The 23,546-nt window shown below is 39.4% G+C and overlaps 1 protein-coding gene across 2 annotated transcripts; it reads right to left on the bottom strand.

The window, feature by feature from the left end:
• Positions 1-7,401: 7,401 nt before the first annotated feature.
• Positions 7,402-22,997, bottom strand: LOC114569836 (CD276 antigen homolog). 2 transcript variants are annotated; one of them, XM_028599937.1, is made up of 9 exons: positions 22,836-22,997; positions 12,870-12,946; positions 11,861-12,193; positions 10,779-11,087; positions 9,697-9,816; positions 8,882-8,914; positions 8,132-8,170; positions 7,978-8,025; positions 7,402-7,787 (listed from the first exon to the last, which is right to left on the bottom strand). In XM_028599937.1, exons 2-8 carry the CDS (start codon positions 12,934-12,936, stop codon positions 7,979-7,981), a joined length of 948 nt encoding a protein of 315 aa, XP_028455738.1. In that variant the 5' UTR covers positions 12,937-12,946; positions 22,836-22,997; the 3' UTR covers positions 7,402-7,787; position 7,978. The 2 variants fall into 2 exon arrangements, with proteins under 2 accessions (XP_028455738.1, XP_028455743.1); XM_028599942.1 differs by lacking the exon at positions 8,882-8,914 and having other exon boundaries at positions 22,836-22,996.
• Positions 22,998-23,546: the final 549 nt, after the last annotated feature.

The following is a 23,546-nucleotide window of genomic DNA, read 5'->3' as shown; positions in this document are numbered from 1 at the left end:
AGTGTTTCTCCTTTGAGGGCAGTGGGATAATCATAACTGCTACAGTATAATCTTTAATTCAGATAACACACACACAGCAACTACACAACTCATGGTCAAAATTGATTTTTAATGTTCATTACCACTTGTGCCTTTTCTTGATTTCAAATTTCTGCAGTGACTTACATCCAGCAACACGAATTGGTTTTGGATACAAACATTTATAAAAGTAATTGAGTCTCAGTCTGTGAGATAACCAAACTTCCTTTGAATATAACGTGCAAATAAATAGACGGAAATAAATAAAAGTCCCCTGAAATAAAAGTAAAACATATAGGCTATTGAACTATAATGACTAATGCATATGTTTATACGTATTGCCTCATTTTTGTGTTTCATGATGCCATATTTATGTATATTTATGTAAAGAGGTGCAAAAAAAAAAAGATCAGTCGTTCAGGAAGTTAGGCTACAGTTTCCCTCAACTGCAGCCTGGGTTAAAGCAAAACTGATACACCGGTGCTACTCATGGGTGTATTAAGAGAACGTGCTACTGCCTTGGAAGTGCAATATCCGGTCTCAGAATATTAAAAAAATGGCATTTTTTCATTTCTGTTTTCCAGTGATTTAATTGTTTTGTTATATGAAATAGAAAATGAAAATTGAAGCATCTTTTTCATTTCAATTTTCACATTCCCTTTTAAAAAGGAAAAGGAAAAAAACGCCTTGTATTTCAATTTCAAATGTTCGTATTATAGCAAGGCATCTCCAAAAAACGGCGGAGCTCACGACGCGTGTGAGGAGCTGGGAAATCTAAAATTGCCTGCACTTTGGCATTGTGTACCTATGTAGGTCACAACAGCCTCCCCTGTGGTATCTGGCCCTATAAGTTTAAAGTCTGTATAAAGTTCAAATGTGCAGAGTCATCAGGAGCACTGTGCAGCGCAGTGGGTTATGATTTACCTCTCAGTGGAGTGATTTTTGCTGATGTTTTGAGTGGAGATCGGTGATTGGTGGGTGAGGGGGTTCAAGGGACTGTATGTTAGTTTTGGTCAGAGGTGTCAAAAGTATTCACATTCATTACTCAAGTAGAAGTATAGATACTAGGGTTTGAAAAGACTTTTGTAGAAGTTGAAGTATCAACTCAAGCTTTTTACTTAAGTAAAAGTGTACAAGTACTGGTTTCAAAACTACTTAAAGTATAAAAGTAAAAGTAATGTAAGGCAGAGATCTTCAACAGGGGGTCCTCAGATTCATTGCAGGGGGGCCTCCAAATTATTGTACATTTTTGAGTCTTTAAAAAAAATAAAAATAAAATGCCTTAACATAATTCCAACATATTATTAGCAAACATAAATTCCCACTGATGATAAGCTTACTGGCCTATAGGTAAGGTAGTCACTAAGATATCAGCCCACAGATACAGTTAATCCTAGATTTACTGTGCCACATACAGTATGTCACATACAGTATGTAACATTAAAATATGATTTATAAAATCATGCCAACAATTAATATTTTAATAGCTTATGAAAAAAGGTATGTAAGAAGGCTTTAGGTTACCCTAACAGTTATTGTAGGCCCAGTTTAATATGCAACTTAATTTCATACAATATGTAGGGGGTCCCTGCTACATCTCACTTTAAGTTAAGGGGTCCTTGGCTTACAAAACCTTCAAGACCCCCTGATGTAAGGGGGAGAAATGCCATTAAGGACAACAGCTTAACTCTAAAACGCGGGGACAAAATCATATGACTATAATAATGTTACAGTATATTAAAATCATACCTGCAAGCTATGAAGGGCTGAAAAAGGTTTTTCAGACAACGGCAGCTACAGTCTGGTGTCAGACTCCTCTCCAGTGAAATATAGACACACTTTTACACCGTTTAGCGCTCAGCATTTTATCATGTTTACTCCATCTTCTAGCTAACGCTAGGCTAACCTGCTTCCAACTGTAGTGTTGACTAGCGTCCCGTGCGGCGATGTTCAGTTCCCTCTAACGTCCGTTTTCGGAGCATCGCGCAGGCACCTAAGGCACCGAAATCCGTGTTGCTATTCGATCCGGTAGATAACGGTCGTTAAGGCACCGGTGGCGTATTAGCACCGGGTCTGTACAGGTGTTATGGATCGCGTAAAAACCAATAGGGTGTCGGAATAGCTATGTTTATATTTCTCATCCAACCACAATCAAATTCACTCTCTCCGGATGGAGCGATCTGGACGAGCCGGAATGAAAACAAGCCGAACTGAAATATGAGTAACGAGGCTATTTTTAAAATGTAGGGAGTAGAAAGTACAGATAATTGCGTGAAAATGTAAGGAGTAGAAGTAAAAAGTATGCTGTAAAATAATTACTCCAGTAAAGTATAGATACCCAAAATTTCTACTTAAGTAAGGTAACGAAGTATTTGTACTTCGTTACTTGACACCTCTGGTTTTGGTACCCCTTCAATGGACTTTTACCTTTACTTTGCTAACTTACATGTTCCTATGTTATCTAACGTGTTACTTAAACATAGGCTACGCAATGTAGAAACCAAAAAGGTAACTCCAAAGCACTCTCTTTTAGAAAAATACAAAGCCTTTATTTATGGCTTAGTCATCATAAATCTTAAAGTACTCCGACGCATTTCGGCATACAAGCCTTCGTCAGGGAGTCAATCAATTTCCAAAACAGGAAGAGACCTTCTTATACGTTTTCAAACAGACCAATCAAGAAACACAACCAATGAAAAGCCTTCATTTTGGTAGAGGATTATAGAATGACCACTAGATGTCTTCATTGGTCATAAATAGACCAGTGTATTTGACTACAAACCAAGGTAAAATTCAAAATTCAAAACATGTACAGCACAAATAGAAATAGAAATGGACCCAATTGAAAAATAAACAATATGGTTTTAAAGAAAAACACTGAGATCAAGTTCTTCATTTAGGCCTGGATAACTAGTAGCCTGCAGTTTATCAATCCAGAAACTTTCTCTCTGGTTTAGTTGTTTTTGTCTGTCCCCTTTCCTCAGTGACAATGGAATATGATCAATTCCACAGATCTGTACGGTCGATGGATCACTATTATGGTGATCCCTGTAGTGCCTCGCCATAGGATAGTTCATGTTGTCCGTGCGAATTGCATATTTATGTTCTGCCAAATAGGCTACGCAATATAAGCTATGGTTTTTAGAGCAAGACGCAGAGTATGCTGGCTTTGTACTCTCCGGGTTTTGCTAGACTCGTAATTGATGCTGAAAACTTGATGTAATACAACATTTATGATCAAGTAGGCCTACAGTGTCAAGCGAATTTCCTCCTCCACACATCTTCACATCATCGCTACACAAGATACAACATCCCAAAATCACATTTGGCCAGATTGAATGTAAGCAGCGCACAGACATCCAAAGATTGGACTGAGTGTTCTCATGTGGTCAGACCAGGTTGATGAATAGGCCACTATGTCATCCAAATAAACCTCACAATTGTCCACACCACATAGAACAGTATTCATCAACCGTTGGAAAGTAGCAGGGTTCATTTCTCAGACCGAAGGGCATGACTGTATATTGGAGAAAATGATCCGGAGTGACGAAGGGCACCTATCCCAGAGGCGCGCTGAGTAAGTGGGACCTGCCAGTAGCCTTTTAGTAGGCCTAGGTCCAATTTAGTCACATATTTTGCGTACCCTACCGTACAATACAATACTGTATATTGTTTGAAGTTCAAAGTAGGCTAGACTATAGCCAGGACAGGGTTCATTTTCTGGACATGTGGGTTTTTTTAAAAAGAATGATTGTCTCCTATCCTACATTAGCCTATATCGAAAAGAGACTGATAAAAACACTCTTCTTTGGCGAGTAGTTTTCACCCCACCCCACTAAAAAGAGGTCTATCAAAAAGCCAATTCTTTAGACTCAGAAGAATATGTGAGACCACTGAGGATTATATGGAAAAAGCAAATGACATGAAAGACAGATTTGTACAGCGAGGTTATCCAATGGAATGGGTTGACAAATCTTATAAAACCCAGACTTGGTAAAGAAAAGCAAGAAAAAAGAAAAGCGATTTTCTGTCACCTGTATCAGTATACTCTCCTCTCTCACACATACCATACGTCCTGTTTTAAAAAAAAATATTTTAAGATTATTAAGCCCACTACTGGCAACTATACAGTTGTGGAGGATACGCGCACAGTGCAACAACACCTATAAGACACAGAACTTCCGCCATCCTCACAATAACAAGATCTTTCCAATTAAGAGTGTCATCACTTGTGCCTCCACTCATTTGAATGTGTCCATGTGGTGTATGTAGGTAAGAAGACCATAATGCAGTTAACACAACGCATTAGCGAACATAAGAGCTCTATTCGGGATTACCCGGTCGCGGTACACTTTAATGATCATAAACATGACATCTCATCATTGCGCTTTTGTAGTATTGAACAGGTCAATCTCCCAAAAAGGGGGGGTGGGGTGGAGGTGGAGGTGGGGGTGGGGGGGGCAACCACGACTTGCTACTAAAAAGATGCGAGGCATTTTGGATATTCACTTTGCAGACGCTATCGCCAAAAGGCTTTAATGATGAATTTAATCTCAATATTATGTTGTGCTAATTTGATGTTTTTTCCTTCTTTTTTTCCTTACTAGTTTATCCTCAGTAACTGTTCATTGTACATGTGAATATGGACTGCTACAATGTAATTTAACCAATGATCCACTTTTGAATGGACTGTGTCCTCTTTGACCAGGTGTGGAAAAATATTGGGCTAATGACAATGCACCATTGTTTTTAAATGTATTGAGTGGCATTTTTTCTGCCTTTTTCTGTTCACAGTCCGTGATGGGAGTGCCACTTTGTGAATGAATGATGTCATTCAAGAGCCGGACCTGATTGGTCCTGGTTAGTCAACCAAACTAGGCTATGGTTGAGGTGAATGTGTTAATTACCTGATGAAGCTCTGAGACCGAAACGTCGTATTTTTCTTCTAAATAAATTATTGCTTGTGTAGCCTAATGGTGTGTGTGCAGGATTTTCTCTAAAATTTTATGTTTTAAAACGAAAATCAAACCATTTGTTTTTTGGTTTTTTAATATCTGTTAATGAAATGAAAATCGAATGATCAAAACATATACTGACCCAACCCGTTAGACAGCCGATCATACACATTAGATCTCGGTAGAAGCATGCTGCATACTTATTGGCTCACTGACTATGATGATTTTCTTCTTAGGTAATGAATGACGATTTTTCGATACTAAGGAGGCAATTCGGTCGGTGCCTAAAAAGTATTGAATTCAGTACCCAGCCCTACTTGCAACCATACCACAAGGCCTTATTTAACAGTTCACATGTGCTGTTATGTTGTAATGCTATTTGTCCAGTAGATGGAAGTATTAACACAAATTAAGGTTTTTCAAGCTCTAAATTCTGCAATATTCATCTTAAAGCTGGTTAAAAATTATCTAAAATCATAATATGTGATGTCTTTTATTGATTGATATAAAAACAGACAAGCTCAGTCTGGTACTGAATAGCAGAAATAGTCATAAGACCTTTGATCCAGAGTCAAAGGCTTAAAACAAGCCTGAAAGTGCAGGTTCAAAAGTATTACAGTAAGTCTTTCCTCACTGTTAATCAGTTTCACAGTGTCTGACAAAAACTCTGAAGAAAACCATCAAACACGTTTGGAGATGTTACAATAATGTGTTGCACACACAGCAAGCACAACAGAAATGATGTCATCATTTCTGTGTTCACCTGAAAGTGAGGTCAGTGACCAGAAAAGTGAAGTTGGTTTTTTATCATATTTAGACATGTGTGCTACAAGTTCCCATTAACAAGAACTACCATGTCCAAAATATTATCTACACGAGTGCACAGCAAAAATACTAAAATAATTAACACTGTTCTTTTTCAATTCAAAATGTGTTTTATTACATGGACCAATCACAGATCACTTTGAACAGAGTATGTTATTCATAAAAAAAAGTTAATAATATACCTGGCTGCAGTCCAGTGACATGCAGTTTTATTTTTACAAACAAGAACATAAATTCACAGAAACACAGAGTAACAAATTTCACAGATTTATACAAACAGTATCTACAAAACAGTGCTCACATGTGCCTTTCACAAGTTTTGTTTGAGGACGTTTATGTGTGTGTGTTTTCTTTTTCAATTTCCAAAATAAACTTTAAAATCAAAAACCTTATACGCTTAATGGCGTTGTTTTTCTCCATCCACAAAGTCAATGAATAATGCTGATACCTTTGTGTGAGAGAACCAAGATTAATCATTTACTTTTGCTGATGTCTATGGCATGTTCCATTACCGAGCAGATTAGAAATCACGCCCACCGTCCATTTCTATGAGAGCTGGTATCAGATGCAGGGAAGGAAACCAAAAAGCTGCCTGAGATGGTGACTATCTGATTTGACAATGAAATGGCATAAGGCTGCCAGAAGTTACATAAACACAGTTTTCATTGAAACTCACAACACAAGGAGGAGAGGAACACAAACGTGTTTTTGGCTTTTATACGCAGTGACAAGTGAGGATCATGTGATACACAGAAATGCAACCAGCATCCAGCTCATGACATTTCTCAGTGGTTAGAATAAGGATATGAAATGTGCTGGGGGCTGAATGTTCTCAGACAGAGAACGCTAACAGCAAAGTTAGAATCGTTGATATTATTGATCTTAAAACAGGAAATAATAAGTGCTCTAAAACCATGACAAACTTCTGAATAAGGACCCTTAAAAGGAAAAGGGTGGCGATAATCTATCCTTTTTCTGATTTTCTACCAACTATGAACTCATCTACTAACATACTGTTTATTGCCCTTGTAGCCACTCCAGTATATATTATTCCTCTGTGCCGCAGACCTCCAGTGTGGTCAACGCCCTAAAAACTGGCACAGCCTACTGCTGCACTGATAAAAGACCGTAAAACAAAAAACTAAATACAATGCACAAAACAATGTAATCATTCAGTGTCACCTGCTGAGTTGAGTCCGACATATTCTGAGGCATGTCATCTCGTTAATTTAGGGACTAGAAGATGGTCTAAACTTTGGCTCACTCCTTAAATATGTATATTATGAGTCCATCCCACCTGATCCCACAAATTCTTACTATTGTGGGACTGAGAAGAGCTCTAAACAAATACACTAATTAGTCCTGAGAAACTTTTAGTAAAAGCTAGCGCCCAGCTGTTTAGGGAAATTACTGAAGCTTTTCAAAAAGTTAAACTGCACATAACGCTTGGAACCCATTTTAACGATTTACGTCGTCAGTAGTAACGAATGGTCCTGGATCTGAGAGCCCCAGACGGTAGGAAAGACAAAAAGTCCTGAGATGGGCTAGCACATTGCTGCTTTTGGTCTTTTACTGCGTGGGCACAATTAAACAAAATATTTTCTCCAATAACCAATACATATCAAAGATCTGCTGCCCTCCTAAATTCACTAAGGTGGTTTTCGGTGATGTTACACTGAGCTCCCGATGTGGTTGTCAAAGTTTAAAAGGTCACATGGCCTGAACAGGACCCCCTGCCTTCTAGTTGTCCATCAACACTGATTCAAAATCAGAGATCTTTCTTCAGATTTTTCTTAGAAAGTTGAGGTGAATGAAGCGCTTACAGTTCCTCAGATTAATCACAGTAGTACAAGTTATTCCTGGTTATATACACACAGTCGTTTGTAATAGGGAAAGTACAAAAGATAGAGTGGAGATTAACAAACAAGGAAGTGTTGCTTTCAGAAGTTGCCAGTATGTTAGCATGTGTCATGTGACATGCAGTGTCTCCTGCAGTAAGAAAGAAATAAAGAGAGAGATAGATAGAGAGAGAGAGAGAAATAGGGAGAAGGAGAGAGAGAGAGAGAGAGAGAGAGAGAGAGAGAGAGAGAGATTTTAGCTATGCGATACTGTCTTTTACACTGCAATTAACCATAAAAAAATGAAGGTGAAACGAATCTGCTTGTAGCACTATAATTACCTCAGACCGGGCTGACTTGGCATGTTTTATCCCTCTCCTGATGATCACCTGCAAAAAATTATATCATATCAATGTGTGATTTGAAAACAGTAAAAAAAAACACAAGCAGTATTAGTTAGACACAGCGAGTCAAAATACTGTAATTTAGACGTACCGTCATCGTAATCGCATATAGGGAGCTCACGATGGTCACCTGGAACAAATTAAAAGATTTTACTGTAGGTAACAATGGGTGGGTGTAAGACCATCACCATATTAAGCAGTTTAAGTTTGTGACACGCAAGCATAGGCAGATCCCCAACGTAGAGTGTCCGAAACATGAGTCAGGTTATATTGTGATTCAAAAACCGATGAGTAACCAAGCCCAGTTTCCCACAAGCCATGGAAAAATACTAAACCTTTATCAGTGTAGTTAATAATGCTCTACTTCCCCTGTCGTCTTTAAAATGAGAGGAAAGCCAGGGAGCAGTTTAGATGTGTTGACACCCAGTTAGTGCAGGGACAGTAAACTGTCTTGGTCAGTGATCAACATGTGCTCCAGCTGAGGTAACAACAAACACACAGGTGGAGTACATGCTCCAACAGGCTTGGACTGAGATCTTGGGTGAGTAAGTTTGGTTCCAAACTGTCTCAAAATATGCAGTGCAGGAGGCCACCGACTCAACTATTCATCAGTGAAAGAAAAAAAGCTGAGTGGTTTAGTTAACTAAAACTTTAGTAGTTTTAGTTAGCTAAACCACTCATTAATCTGTCAGCAGGTCTGTGGCAGATCTTACGTTTTTCAGGCCGCTAAAACGAGATGATAAATAGAAAAATCCACAGATAGAACCTTTATTTAAACCTCTATAGAGAGCAGAAGTTAGAACAAAAACAGAAGAAATATTCTGTCCAAAGATGGACATACTCATAAGGGGTGTTGTGGAGTGTCTCCGCGCCTCTGTTAAGAAAATGATGAATTAATGACAATTAGATATCTACTTGTGCTTCTGTCACCAATCTTTGTGAGACATTTTGTAGAACACTAACTAACAGACAGACAGACTAGACAAATGATACTTAACATTCAACTTAACAATAACAGAGAGCGTACTTTCCCAACCTGGATAACATGCTTACTTGCTAGGTGTTTTACAGGTTTTTCAACCTCCAACTATTGTGTCATCCTTCATCTATTGTATGGTTATTTTCTGTTAGCTTCATTGTTTACAGAAAGCCACTGATGCAATCCTACACAACATCTGAAAGAGTTAGTATTCAAATGTCACACTGAAAATATAAATATTTTATTATTTCACGATCAAATATCATAGTAAAAGTATTATTTCTATAATTGTGTATCAGTATAACTGCAAGTAATTACTCACTGTTTAAAGGAAGCATAAACAGGAGGAATGATTACAGAAAGGAAAACGTCTTTCAGTGTCATATGGGCCCCTGACTATTGTTTTAAGATGGACTCGATGTCTTCCATAATGTTACGCTATGTAACATACATTTGACAGAAGCTTTTGTTCAAAGTGACATACAATAAGTCCATCGGAACAAGAGTTAAATCTGAGTGCATTTGTTTTTTGGCTGTCTATGTGTGGTCTGAAGATTTGAATGTGATACAACCTTTTTTCTAAGAAGAAGCAGGAAATACTTAATACATTAAACAAGCAATGTTTGTTCATGTTATTCTTCCTGTTCATGTTCATGTAGGCCTGTGTAGGTACTCACGTTGAGATCGCCTTCTATAGATCAGCAGCGCCAACAGCAACCCTACGATCAGAGATCCGATGACCACCACAGGAGCGAATATTTTGGAGGCTGGACCCAACTCTTCCCCCGTATAATGATCTGAATAAATCAAATTGAACAACAAAGATTGAATACTCTAATACGTCAGGCCATGTCAAAAAGAGCAAATATGTGTTGACAAGTGTTGTAGTCTTGTTAAAATGAGGAATGCTGGTTGGAAGTTCCCCCTGTAATACTCTAGCAACCTACAGGACATTCACTTTCACTTTCACTCCCAGAGGAGTCTGCAAAATTTGTGATTAAAAAAGACCTTCAGCTGTATGTGGCAGCTGTAAGAACTTACAGTACATAGCAATCCAATCCACCTTTATTTATAAAGCACCTTAAAAACAACACTGTTGACAGCAGATCAGATAGAGTGGCTGTGAAGTTGCCAAGTGAACCTGTTTATGAGTTTTCTCATCAAAGAGAATGAATAGAACTGAACAAAGACTGGAGTTCCATGACCAAGTAACATTGCTGTGTCTTATCAGGCCTGGACTGTCATGCATAGTTTTCTTTCTTTGTGAGGGACATTGTTTTGAAGATGTCTGGTCAGATTTAGAGACATGTTGCCCCCTAACTATTTAGTGAACTGTGTTTTAAAAACAACTACAGCACAGATGATCTTTAGTTACGGATTTAAAAAAACCAACTTGTGGATGAATATTAACACGTCTCTGTCTGACCTGCCAAGATGTTTTCTTTTCATGACCAACACGCTCCTTAATACTTTCCTGGGTCCAGAGCATTGAATCTGTCCGCTCCACCAAGTTGTGCCAACACAAAACATACACTACAGTTGGCTTTTGTGGTTTAGATTCCTCTTAGCTCTTAGTTGCACAATACTAAATGACGGTGTGTTTATGTTACTGTAGTGACATGCGTCGCTTTAAATTTCAGGTAAAGCATGACCTCACTTGTAACACTGGCTGAAATTACTGCATGACATTTCATTGTGTGAAGCAGGATTGGGCCAATAGGCCTAAAAGGTGTAAAGCAAGGTGCTCAACAACATGTACCTGGTGTGGGATTTTGTACTTCAAATGTGGCCTCTTCCTCTTTGTCTCCACTGGCATTGAACACTTTGCAGGTGTATTTGGTGAAAATGGATCCTTTCAGCAAAGACAGCTTGCTACAGAGGTTAAACAGACCACTTTCTGTCTGCTTCGCCTCCATTTCAGAGCTTTTTGTCCACTCTGTGTTGTGCTCATCAAACCAGCGAAGTTGACCTTTTGGGTAGCCACCATCAGAATTGCACATCAGGGTAACATCTGTATTAAGAGTTATTTTCTCAGGGTTGGAGTGGATAGTTGGTTTGTTGTATTTGGCTGCAAAAAGAAAACAGAAAGCAAACATCATCATTCAGCGGAACGTTGCACCATGAGGTCCATCAAATGACACCAATAAAATATCACAAAATTGTTTGACGATCATTATATTTAAAAAGTACAATATAGTGCAATGTCCGGTAAGCATAGACTGTATGGTGGTCAATAAGACAAATACACAACAGGTATTTTTGGATGATTTTTAACATTGAAACTGAAAGTACTGTATAAGAACAGAAAGGGAAATACCAATCTGCTAGGCCAGGAAAGTCCCCAGGATCTTTAAACAGTCTTCACCCCTTCAAGGCAACAATTTAATCTTTCAAGTCCATTTTTTTTAACCTTTTTTATTCAGGGAAGCTTCACTGAGAGGAAGCCTCTCTTTTGCAGGAATGCCCTGATCATATTCACACAGTTGCACACATTCATACCTGGAAGCTGCCCAGTACAACCACAGTCTGATCTGCAAGCAATGAGCAGCTCCACTGGAGAGGTTGGGGTTAATGGCCTTGCTCAAGGGGACCTCAGTGGTGGTAAGGAGGGAGGGACAAGCGCTGCTCTTCCACTTTCCCCACCCAGATTTGATCCTGTCGGTCTGGGGATAGAACCGACGACCTCCCGGTCACAAGCTTGTGTTTCTAACTCTAACCTCTAACCTTTAGGCCACCACTGCCCTTACAATGACTTTTGATTCATGACTCAAAATGGTCATCTCTCTGTGCCAAATAGTTGTCAAAACGTTTCAGTGGTCAACCACGACTGATGGCTCTCACCTGTGACCTTAAGGCTGGTGCTGCCCTCGCCGTCGCCGCTGTCTGTCATCACCGTACATTTATAAACTCCCTCGTGCTCTACAGCAGTGTTGGTGATGAGCAGGGATACGTTCATGTTTCTTTTATTCCAGGATGGCTCAGCAAAAGAATAGCCTGGCTGGGGTTTATTTTTCTCTCCATGAAAAACCAGTAAGGGACGACCCTCCTTCTTCCAAGTGACCACCCGGATTTCTGGGTTTACCACGTCTTGTGTGGTTTCGACAACACACTGCAGCAGTGACTGCTGGCCATACTGCCCCACCTTTTCAGCCTGGCATTTCACATTTACAAAACCTGTAAAAGAAAATATGTTTTTTTTAAAGGGATACAGTCTTACATCAGTAGCAAGCTAGCATGGAATTGCCAGACTACTGTGTATTAGTGTGGAACCTCTCAGGTCATTCCCAAATTCCCAAAGGGCGTTATCAACAGTACAGACCCAAATGCCTCTGCATGCAATTGAGTAGACCTACAACCAATCAGAACAATGAAACAATGTAGCTCTGAGCAACATATGCAGGTTGAGGCTGTGCTTGGTCCATTTTGAAGCAGGTAAAAAATGTGAAACATGATAAACATTCTCAAATTTCAGCTAAGCTGTACACTTAAATGTCTTTTTGAAAACATTTTATGCAACAAATGGGCAATACAGTAACATTATCTTGATTCATCTTTGATCAAATCCGCCTAGCATGGCAGTTCAATCTGAGTTTTTTGAGCCTGGTGTGTTGCGCTGGACGCAGTGTGCCAGTTACGTTTGGTAAGTACATTTGGTAAACATGACGCTCCTCTGGCAGTTATCGTCTTAAACCTGCCCCATGTAAGATGTTAGTGGCCCGTCCAGGTTCTGATCGTGACGGGGGGCCAGATGTATCTGCCAGAGCAAGTGAAACATGAGCTTGCAGATTCGTTTGGTTTCCAGGCTAGCGGCATTTCATACTGGAAATTGTCAGATTATAGGAGAATTTACCTGCGTTTGTATTTCCTGTTCTGATGTAGATGGCAGTGAAAAAAAGGAGGATACCGATTGAGGCCATGTTAGTTTACCTGAAACGACAAAACAAACATACAGTACACATGTTTTAACTCACCAACTAAAATGCAGGATGCAAAGAGCAGTCAATTATTATGCAATAGAGGTCAGTGTGTTAGGGGCTGGTTGGTCTGGTTTACTGGATGTACATTACTGGGAGTTTTGCACTTGTAACGCTTCAGTAGAATTCACATTTTTGAACACACTGACAAATGTTTTCCCATCTTTGGTGCAATGACAAAATAAAAAGGTAGATTAAATATGTTATCTGGTGTTTTGCAGGTTGTATTTTTTGTACATTTTCTTTTTTCTGTTTTAATAAAATTATCCTTAGAAATCCTTTTCTATAACAAATTCTTATCTCTGGCCATATTACCATAAAATCTAACCAAAGATGTATGATTCTGACATGAATCACATCAAAAGACAGGTGCATAGTGCAGGCGTGTTTTGCAACAATCTTGTACTGGTTGCACAAGATTAATTAAATTACCAATGGATCTATTGTGCTTTTACAATGTAATTCACTCTGCAGATGGAACCCATAACTGCCACCCTTATATGACCGTGTGTGGAGTTAATCAGCAGGTGAGGCCTTCAGTTGATGTGTTGTGACAGGTGCTGGTAGGAAAACAAAATAATCTTTTTTTTTTTGCCTTTTTGTTTTGACACAAGATTTTTTTCCTGTGCCATTAAAAATGCTGACTTGTAGAAAGTATGATACAAGTAAAATAAAGAAGCTAAATATGGATAAAGCGGATACAGGTGTGTTGTGAGTCTCACACTGTTGAGCCTGGCGAGTGGCAGACTTAGCCAAATGTTGTCAATCTTAGCAGCAAACTTAAAGGGCGCTGCAAGATTGCCAGTGACGATACCCCCTACTGTGGTGTCAAATGTCAAACTAGTACAGGTTAGGAAATAACCTTGGTGACCCCCAGAAAAATGCACATGAACATTTCGGTAAATGCACCAGTACTAGCCAGTCAGCAAATTTTCAACTGTAGTCCTAGCATGCATACTTTTATGGTGCAAAGAAACCAGAGCACCCGGAGGAAACCCACACAAGCACGGGGAGAACATACAAACTCCACACAGAAAGGCCTTAGACAACCTGGGTTCAAACACAGAACCTTCTTGCTGTGAGGCAGAAGTGCTAACCACTGAGCCACCATGCTCCCACATCAATGAAGAACTCTGTGCACCACACTGCAAAGTTTCCCGCAGTGTGCCATAGCATAGGCGAGCAACTTGAAAAAAAGACCCACTCCACTAACATCACACAAAACTATAAATAATAAAAAAATATACAACATAAACCTTCAAAGGGAAGGGGTACAGGAGCTATTTCACCCAGCATTGTTATAATTATCTGTAACTATACTAGTCGTAAGTCAACTGAGTTGCAGGCCACCTTGTACTGTATACCCACATTAAAAGAGAGACTGTTAGTAATTTCCAAAACATTCTCATGTAATTTCCCGCCCTTGTGACGCATTATGGTTAAACATATTTACACAATGATAACCAGGGCTGGGCGATATGGAGAAAATCAAATATCACAATATTCTTGACCAAATACTTTGATGTCGATATGGCGACGATATTGTAGGATTGATAATTGGTGCTTTAACAAAATATTATTTACACAATGAGATTTTGGATAAATAATCATCAGAAATGTCAATTTAATGACAAAGTGTGTAAAAGCAAATAACAGAACAGCTAGAACAGTCTGTTGAGTTCAGAAAATGACATCACCTGACTCTAATGAAGCCTTCAAAACCAGGAAAAGACCACACTTAATATACAGTCCCCTCCAAAGTATTGGAACGGCAAGGCCAATTTCTTTTTTTTTTTTTTTTTTTTTTTTTAAGACATATGTAGCTTAGTGCAAATTCTTTCAGGAAGACCTAACAATAATCAGTTCTCTCCCTAAAGCGAATCAGCGCTGGAGGCTTTCGTCTTTCGTCTTTCTGATAAGCCAATCAGAATCGGCCACGGATTCCATAGGCCAATCACAGCGTCACAACACTGCTTTAAAATCTGCTTCTCTCCCTGTGCTATCAGCTGTCATTTCAATAAAGGCATTCATCCCTCCTCCTCCCCTTCCACCTCCTGTCATACCAGTGTCTCCTCGGTCTGGTCTTCCGGCCCTTCTCCGCCACCACCGGTGTCTGGATTCCATCGGGGGGTTACAGCATGGTTCCCTACCCCTATATTAAATGTATTAATATAACGATGGAGTTCAATCTCCAGTACTCTGTACAGCTACATGCTCTTGTACATTAAACCTTTTGCATATCTGCAAACAAGTCTCTCCTGATTGAATTGGGTTTAAGATCCAAAAATGACTATGAGACAAGACTTCAGAATTGTAGCTTTTATTTCCTGGTATTTACATCTAGATGTGTTAAACAAATTAGGACATATCACCGTTTGTATTAGACCACTGCATTTTTAGGTGAGCAAAAGTATTGGAACAAATAACCTTAAAGTAAATAACATTTAATATTTAGTGGCATAACCCTTGCTTGCAATAACTGCCTCAATCCTGCGACCCATTGACATCACCAAACTGTTGCATTCTTCATTTGTGATGCTATTCCAGGCTTTTACCGCAGCTTCTTTCAGTTCTTGTTTGTTTCCAGGGGTTTTCCCTTCAGTCTCCTCTTCAGGAGGTGAAATGCATGCTCTATTGGGTTAAGGTCAGGTGACTGACTTGGCCAGTCTAAAACCTTCCATTTTTTTCCCATGATGAAGTCCTTTGTTTTGTTGGCAGTGTGCTTTGGGTCATTGTCCTGCTGCATTGTCCTCCCAATTAGTTTGAAAGCATTTCTCCGTAAATTGGCAGACGAAATGTTTCTGTACACTTCTGAATTCATTCTGCTGCTACCATCACCAGTTACATCATCAATAAATATGAATGAGCCTGTTCCAGAAGCAGCCATGCACGCCCAAGCCATGATGCTTCGGATCTTTTGCTGCTCATCTCTGTACTTCTTTGCAAATTCCAATCTGGCCTTCCGATTCTTACTGCTGATGAGTGGTTTGCATCTTGTGGTATGGCCTCTATATTTCTGCTCTCGGAGTCTTCTTTGAACAGTGGATTGTGATACCGTCACCCCTGCACTGTGGAGGTTGTTGGTGATGTCACTTAATGATGTTTTGGGGGTATTCTTCACAGCTCTCACAATATTTCTGTCATCAACTACTGTTGTTTTCCTTGTCCGACCTGTTTGACAGTAGTTTTTCTTTTTCAGCACATTCCAAATTGTTGTGCTTGCTATGCCCAATGTTTGTCCAATGGCTCTGGTCGATTTTCCTTCTGTTCTCCCTGTAGGTCCGCTGCAACTCTCAGTTCTTTTAAATCTAAGCTAAAGACCTATCTTTTTGATGTTGCTTTTCTTTAAATAATCTATTTTATTAACTTTAATTTCTTATACTGCACTGTAACTTTTATTCTTATACTGCACTATCAATTTTATTCTTGTCTTTTAATGTTTTTAATTTGTTTATTATTGTTTTTTAATTGTTTTCTAACTGCTCTTTAATGTTTTATGTAAAGCACTTTGAATTGCCCTGTTGCTGAAATGTGCTATATAAATAAAGCTGCCTTGCCTTGCCTTGAAAATGGCCTCCTTTTCTCCCATAGACAGCTCTCTGGTCTTTATGTTGGTTTATCCTCTTTAACAAGAAATACAGTCTTAATAGGTTTAAACCAAGGATAAAAACTTAGACTAGTCATGCAGAGCTATTTAATGTTTGAAAAATCCACCTAAAAGGCAACATCTGGGCAACAAGAAACCACTCCGTCAGTCACATGTTCCAATACTTTTGCTCACCTAAAAATGCAGTGGTCTAATACAAACAGTGATATGTCCTCAGTTGTTTAACACATCTTGATGTAAATACCAGGAAATAAAAGCTAAAATTATGAAATATTGTCTCATACTCATTTTTGGATTTTAAACCCAAATGTCTTCAGTGAACAACAAAAACAAAGAAATTGGCCTTGCCGTTCCAATACTTTTGGAGGGGACTGTATTACGATTTTATGATATCCAAAATCTAAGACGATATCTAGTCTCATATCACGATATCGATATAATATGATCGATATATTGCCCAGCCCTAATGATAACCTAATAAGTTTGAAAGCACTCTTTTTAATTTGACCACCACCGATGCCCAAATTAGTGAATGCACAAAAAACTATTCGTAGCTCATCATCCAGCATCAAAATGACTTAGTCTGTTCTAAACCAAGGTGAAACGGTTTCTCTCAAAACATAAAAAGCTTTGGAGTATTAAATACACACTAGATCTTGCATGGATGAGAATCCAATTCTCAAACTGACACTTAAATTCCACTTTTTTACACATAAATATAACTTTAAATAAGACGATTCTAGTTGTGTCACCAAGGAGCTCTATTTAAGCATGCACTAACACCAGTCAGGGCTTTAATCGGAGTTTGCTGAAGTACAGAAATTGTGCAGAGCTCACTCTGGTTTAGCTTGTGCTGAGTGCTGAACATGTGTGGTCTCTTGTCCCGTTTCCTTATACCCTCCAGCAATTAGAAAGCTTCTCCTAATCTGATCTCTATGTCTAGGTCTCTGTTTTCACTTTTGTTTGTGTTCGTAACTTGATTTTGTCATGCTTACCGAGTGAAAACCATAGATACCTTGCATGCATGTGTCCTTTTGTTCGAGAGAAGGTCACCCTGTCTCTCTCATCTGGCAGAAACAAAGCAGAGAAAAAAGGCAAACTGGGGCTGTGAAGCTACATGAAATGTAAGTGGAAAGAAGTAAAAGGATGGAGATGTCCGTGACTTTATCTGTTGCCGAGTTATGTACTAATTTATAATAATAATCCATAAAATATGTGTTTTCATAACCAGCTGTCAGCTGAACAAGTCATGTCAGTTCAGCCAAAAGTGACTGGACAGGAAGCAAGGTCTCCAGAGAATACACTGTTCTCTGTGTGTTCATTTTTATAGGAAGAGATATATGAGTGTTAGATGATCACAGATAGAAACTCCACATCATTTGCAACGCTTGTCCCACGAGGGCTTTGAATCTGTTTCAACTTGGATTTTAAATGATTCTGCCTCTGCAGCTGTGCTCTATTTGATTTCTGGTTGTACTGTCTATATTTCATTTCTTGAGAAACTGGCAACACTGAGGCCCTATAATGTTCATTCACTGGCTAAATATTATCTTAATCTTAGTGATTAGAGGTGTTGATTCAGACCATGCACAGTGATTTAAATGCATGGAAGAACTGATCTATTAGTCACATAAAAGTTAAAAGTTTGCTTCTGCAATCTTGCTCTTTGTTTCTAGAAGTTTCTCATATCGTAACTGGCAGTCTAACATGAGGCCTGGACTACTTTAAAAACCTGTTTGACCAGCTATCCACTAACTTTGAAAATGTTTTGTATTCACACTTGAAATGATAAACAAAGACTCATACTGAAAGAGAAAGTCCACTCAAGTGATAGATTTTTTGCCATAAATATTAGGCAATATCATCTTCACTTCAAAAAGCTGGGGAAGAAATATCTGCGATGAGCCCGATGTTTTTATTTCCTTCCCTTTTAGAAAGTCAAGTGTAAGACTTGTGTATTGTTGCTCACTTTTATCCGTGCAACCTCTGTACTACTGATGGTACTTATTGCCACACTGCACTGCCTTTTTGTAAATACTTTGCTTACTTTCCTTTTTTTGATCCCACTCACACGTTTGATCTCCCACCTTTTGCCAGAACCTTGATTTACGGTTCATGATAGAGCATGAATTGTAGTCACAACTGTGTCTTGTTATGTCCTAAGTTGTATCATTTAGGTTTTTCAGCCACATAATCAAAATTAAAAACATGCTTTGGTTTTCCATTTGAAATGGTCTCTATAACGCCAAAACAGAAGGGCAGGGACAGCCCCCCTCCCTGAGCTATGTGGGTTTGTGGGCGCAATTCGCTTCTTACATTACTTAACTGGACAAATAAGAAGTTCATACAAGCTACAGCAACAATCAGTCACGAGTTGAAAGAAGCACAATACTAAAAGTCCACGGTCTAAAAAAGGCTTAACTGCCACAAAGTAACAGACTATGCAAAATCTTTCTTTTCCGACAGTATGTGACAAATTCTAAAAAGTTACAGACTGTTTGTTTCTTTATAATAGGCATACATAAATCACAATCATACTAGGCTAAATATAGGCTACCATCAGGGCTTGCACGGCGGCAGGAAAAAGACTCAGAGATGTAAGACACCATGTCTCTACCTTATGATGATTTCGGTACACCAAACGTAGATTTGCGCTCTGGAGTTCGGCTGATAAACTATGCCATGAGACCTTGAATATCCAGATCATCCAAAAATGTCTTTGTGGACGTGAAGCAGTGCCATGTGTGAAAGTCTACTCTGGGTGATAGTGCTACGGAGCTAGGTTTTCAGGTGGCGAAGAGCTGAGAAAGACCTTTCTGAGCCAGCAATAGACACTGATAAACACAAGTGGATCAGCTTTTCCAAGTTCTTTGAATGACAAATTAAATAATTTTAAAATGACTAAAATTATCCCTCTCTTCATTCCACACCCCAAACATGACATACAAAATGTCGTGGAACAGAAACAACAACCAGAGATATTTATAAGCTTATCATTTTATTGTCATCAGTTTTAAAGCTTCACCACCAGGGGGTGCTGCACTTCCCGCGCCTATGCCTTCAGGAACCTCTTTTTTTGTTTGTTTTGAAGTCAGAAAATTTGTTAAAGGTGCAATATGTAATATTGTATGTAATACTGGCAGCTAGCGGTTAAAATTGTTACCATCCATCCATCCATCCATCCATCCATCCATCTTCGTCCGCTTATCCGGTGTCGGGTCGCGGGGGGAGCAGCTCCAGCAGGGGACCCCAAACTTCCCTTTCCCGAGCAACATTAACCAGCTCCAACTGGGGGATCCCGAGGCGTTCCCAGGCCAGGTTGGAGATATAATCCCTCCACCTAGTCCTGGGTCTTCCCCGAGGCCTCCTCCCAGCTGGACGTGCCTGAAACACCTCCCTAGGGAGGCGCCCAGGGGGCATCCTTACCAGATGCCCGAACCACCTCAACTGGCTCCTTTCGTAGCGTTTCTACTCCGAGCTCCTCACGGATGACTAAGCTTCTCACCCTATCTCTAAGGGAGACGCCAGCCACCCTCCTGAGGAAACCCATTTCGGCCGCTTGTACCCTGTAAAATTGTTACTGCACTACCAATTCAAAATACTGGAGAGTCGTTTCCCCCGCCCCCTTCTGCCCAGACTCGAAGTTCACGGAGGTTGCCAGGCTGAGACCGCATCATTCACAACAATGTTGCTAGACGCTTGTCTCACATAGCCAGACATTATTCCACAGCACAGCCGAGTAGCTAACGGTAGATGCTGGCTATATTGACAGTCATAAAAGCCCATGCTCACGCTGAGCTCTGTAACCAACTGACAGACACACTTTTTCCGCTTAAAATTACAGTATGAACAGCTAAAAACACAACAACCTCACCGTCCTCTCCACACGCCAGTCAGGCACACTTCCTCGGCTTAGAATTACAATACGAAACGCTAAAAATACCACTACCTTGCCGACGGAACACACTTCTTTGGCTTAGAATTATCGCTAAACACACTGCAAACTCACAGTCCTCTCTTTCCGATTTACAGCCCCCCTCTCGTCGCTTAAAATAACTCACCGTTGTCGGCTCCAACCGCTAAACTACACGTTGTAAACAGCCATGGGCTGCATGCCTGGTCCTCCCGGTAACGTTAACAGTTAGCAGGGTTAGCATGGCGGCGTTAGCCAGGACCAGTCGGGAGCACTTTACTGGCTGTCTCAATTGTTTTTGCGAGTAACCAACTCGGGTACTCTAGCTATATAATTCAATGTGAGTACACAAATGTTGAAATGACAAAAAATGCCCATCCCTAGTAGCTGTGATAAATTAGCCTGAAGCTAATGCTTACCTGTTCAGGAGAAAATAAGCCAACTCTGCGTCCTTTTGGGATCCAAGCTGTCTCCATCTTTCAAATACATCTCCAATATTTACCAGGGGGTTGTTACGTCTCTGGTCACGCAACATTTAGAAAAATGCTGTTTTCTTTTTTTATGTCATGTAGAAATCTATCTCCGTTGATCCTGTTCGTTTGTTTGCTGCTTTCATGGCTGTACTACCGTTACAGCTGTAGCGTGCTGGGTTTACGTTTTTACAGGTATCGCTATATCTGGCAACCCGGCCTGCCTGTCAAACTGGGCCGTTGATAACCACACACAGACCAAAACATAAACATAGATTCCGTCACGGAATGTAAATTTCAAAAAGAAAAAATACTGACATTAGCATTGTTGTCAGAAAAGATAGTATTTCAGTTTAACATGTTTCCTTAATATCTGATGAGGCATTGGTGTCATTTTTGGATTTATTACAGTACAAATATTACATATTGGACCTTTAAGGTGGGCTGACTATCCCATGGTTTACTTCTGCCACATCATTAGTTATGGCAAACCGATGGTTTTCAAACAGACAATGATTTATGCATTAGCCTATACAGCAAGTAGGCTACTATAATTTGTCGTTAGCCTATATTTCAGGACAAACTGAGATTTCCTTAGCCCAAAGTGACTCAAGATATCTCTTGCTGAATTTGAATGTGTCATCTGCAACTTTTTACGCATGCTTCCATCCATATTTTACACAGTCTCCTTCCTTGTTTTCAAATAAAAAAGCATATTTAAACAATGCAGCCATTATCAGATACGTTATCAAAGTTTCTGTTCCGTTTTTTTATTGATCTATATTCTAAAAGAAGAAGAACTTTGAAAATGTCATGCTGCATGCCACTTTATTATCTTTAGGTTTTAGATGTCAAAACAACCATACAAGTGAGCTAGATGCCAAGATAAAGCTGTAATCTTGAAGACTTCATTTAAAAAGCCTAAATCTGTTGGGGATTTTATTTAGCCTATGGCCCACTGATGAAACTATTGCAATTTATTTACTTACAGTATTAGGCTACAACTGGGTGTCTGGCATGACATTGAAAAAGTCTTATAGCCTACAAAAAAATGAAACTATGCACACAATTCTGAAAACTTGTAACTCATGTATGAATAACAAGCCTCCATAGAAAGATCATAGACACAGAATGATATCCATTCTATACTCCAGAAAGACCATACATAGGCATATACTCCAGTCTGCCTAACTCACAAGCACAATTCACTCAAATACAAATTCTAAATCAACCAGGACTGAAATCTTACGGATTGGAACTCCAAGTATAGGAAGTAGAGCTACATTTGTAGCGAGGCTGACCTCGTAAGGGTATGTGAATATAGACCATGGAGGATGTATGAGAAGGAAAAGACCGAGTCGAGCCATTTTGTTGCAGTGCGTATTTGCTTTTCTTAGGATGGCGAAGGCATGGTCCGCCCTACTCTGCCTCTGATTGACTTTTGCTTTCTTGGTTAGACATGAGGAGATTGATTAGGGTAAAAATACCAGTAAACCAATCAGAGGCAGAGCAGGGCTGAGTAGGGCGGGACAGACCTTCGCTATCCTAGGAAACACATTGTTTTCCTTTAGAAAACAATTCAGCGATAATTAAAGACACATACTTCTAGTGTCGTTTCAGTAACCTAAAATACGGTAGGCCTAGGCTACTTAACCGACATACCGCCATTCATTAACTTATAGTAGCCTATTATTAGGCTACAGTATGTCTTCTAATGTCAAGTGTCAACATTAGAAGTCATACTGTAGGGTAGCCTAATAATAATGATTCTCTACATTAATAACTTGTGTAATGTCAAGCCTTCCTATATGACATGCAACGCTGCCAATACAACAGTGTCAAACTCACGTACCTTACACGCTCCTCTACAAGGCGACGTCTCTTGGTGGTAAAAGATCGTTTAACTGACAACTCGACAAGGACGGTTATGTTATCCAGCCCTGTTCCTTCTTTCACTTTCAGTATGAGTAAAAGCGACGCCAGCACAAAAATAACACGGTATTCAATGTACCTGCGGAGGTGTGGGGCAGTAACCCTAGACTTTGACCAATGAGAAATCCATACAGAAAAAAAACTTGCTATAATAATTAAAAGAAATTTGTTTTTAAGAACACTTTTACTCGTACACTTGTTATTCGCATGGCAATGAATACTGTAAAATACGTGCAATTATACAGTATAGCCTACATTTTAACATGGGGATGCTTTAGGTATGATCAACTACTTTTCCTTTGTTCTTTTAGTCTATTTTTCCCCACAAATACTTGAAAGGATAGGTTTACAATTTTTCAAGTCTGTCAAAAATAATAGGTGCCCATATGAACATTATTAAACCATTCCTTCTGTTCACCTTCCTAATGCACTTTCAATGAGAGACACAATCCAGTTTGTGCAAAAATGTATTCAAATGTCTAATTCTAAAATAAGGCTTTAGTAGTCAAATCAAGAAGATATCTTCCAAAGTTTCAACCTTTTTTAGAATAAAATACCCTCTACATTTCGCCAGACAGTGTTTCCCCTTTGAGGGCAGTGGGATAATCATAACTGCTACAGTATAATCTTT

Source organism: Perca flavescens, chromosome 2 (genome assembly GCF_004354835.1).
Source record: "Perca flavescens isolate YP-PL-M2 chromosome 2, PFLA_1.0, whole genome shotgun sequence".
NCBI classification, from domain to species: Eukaryota; Metazoa; Chordata; class Actinopteri; order Perciformes; family Percidae; genus Perca; species Perca flavescens.
Note: the sequence above shows the minus strand (reverse complement) of the source record. Positions and strands in the feature narration are given on the sequence as shown.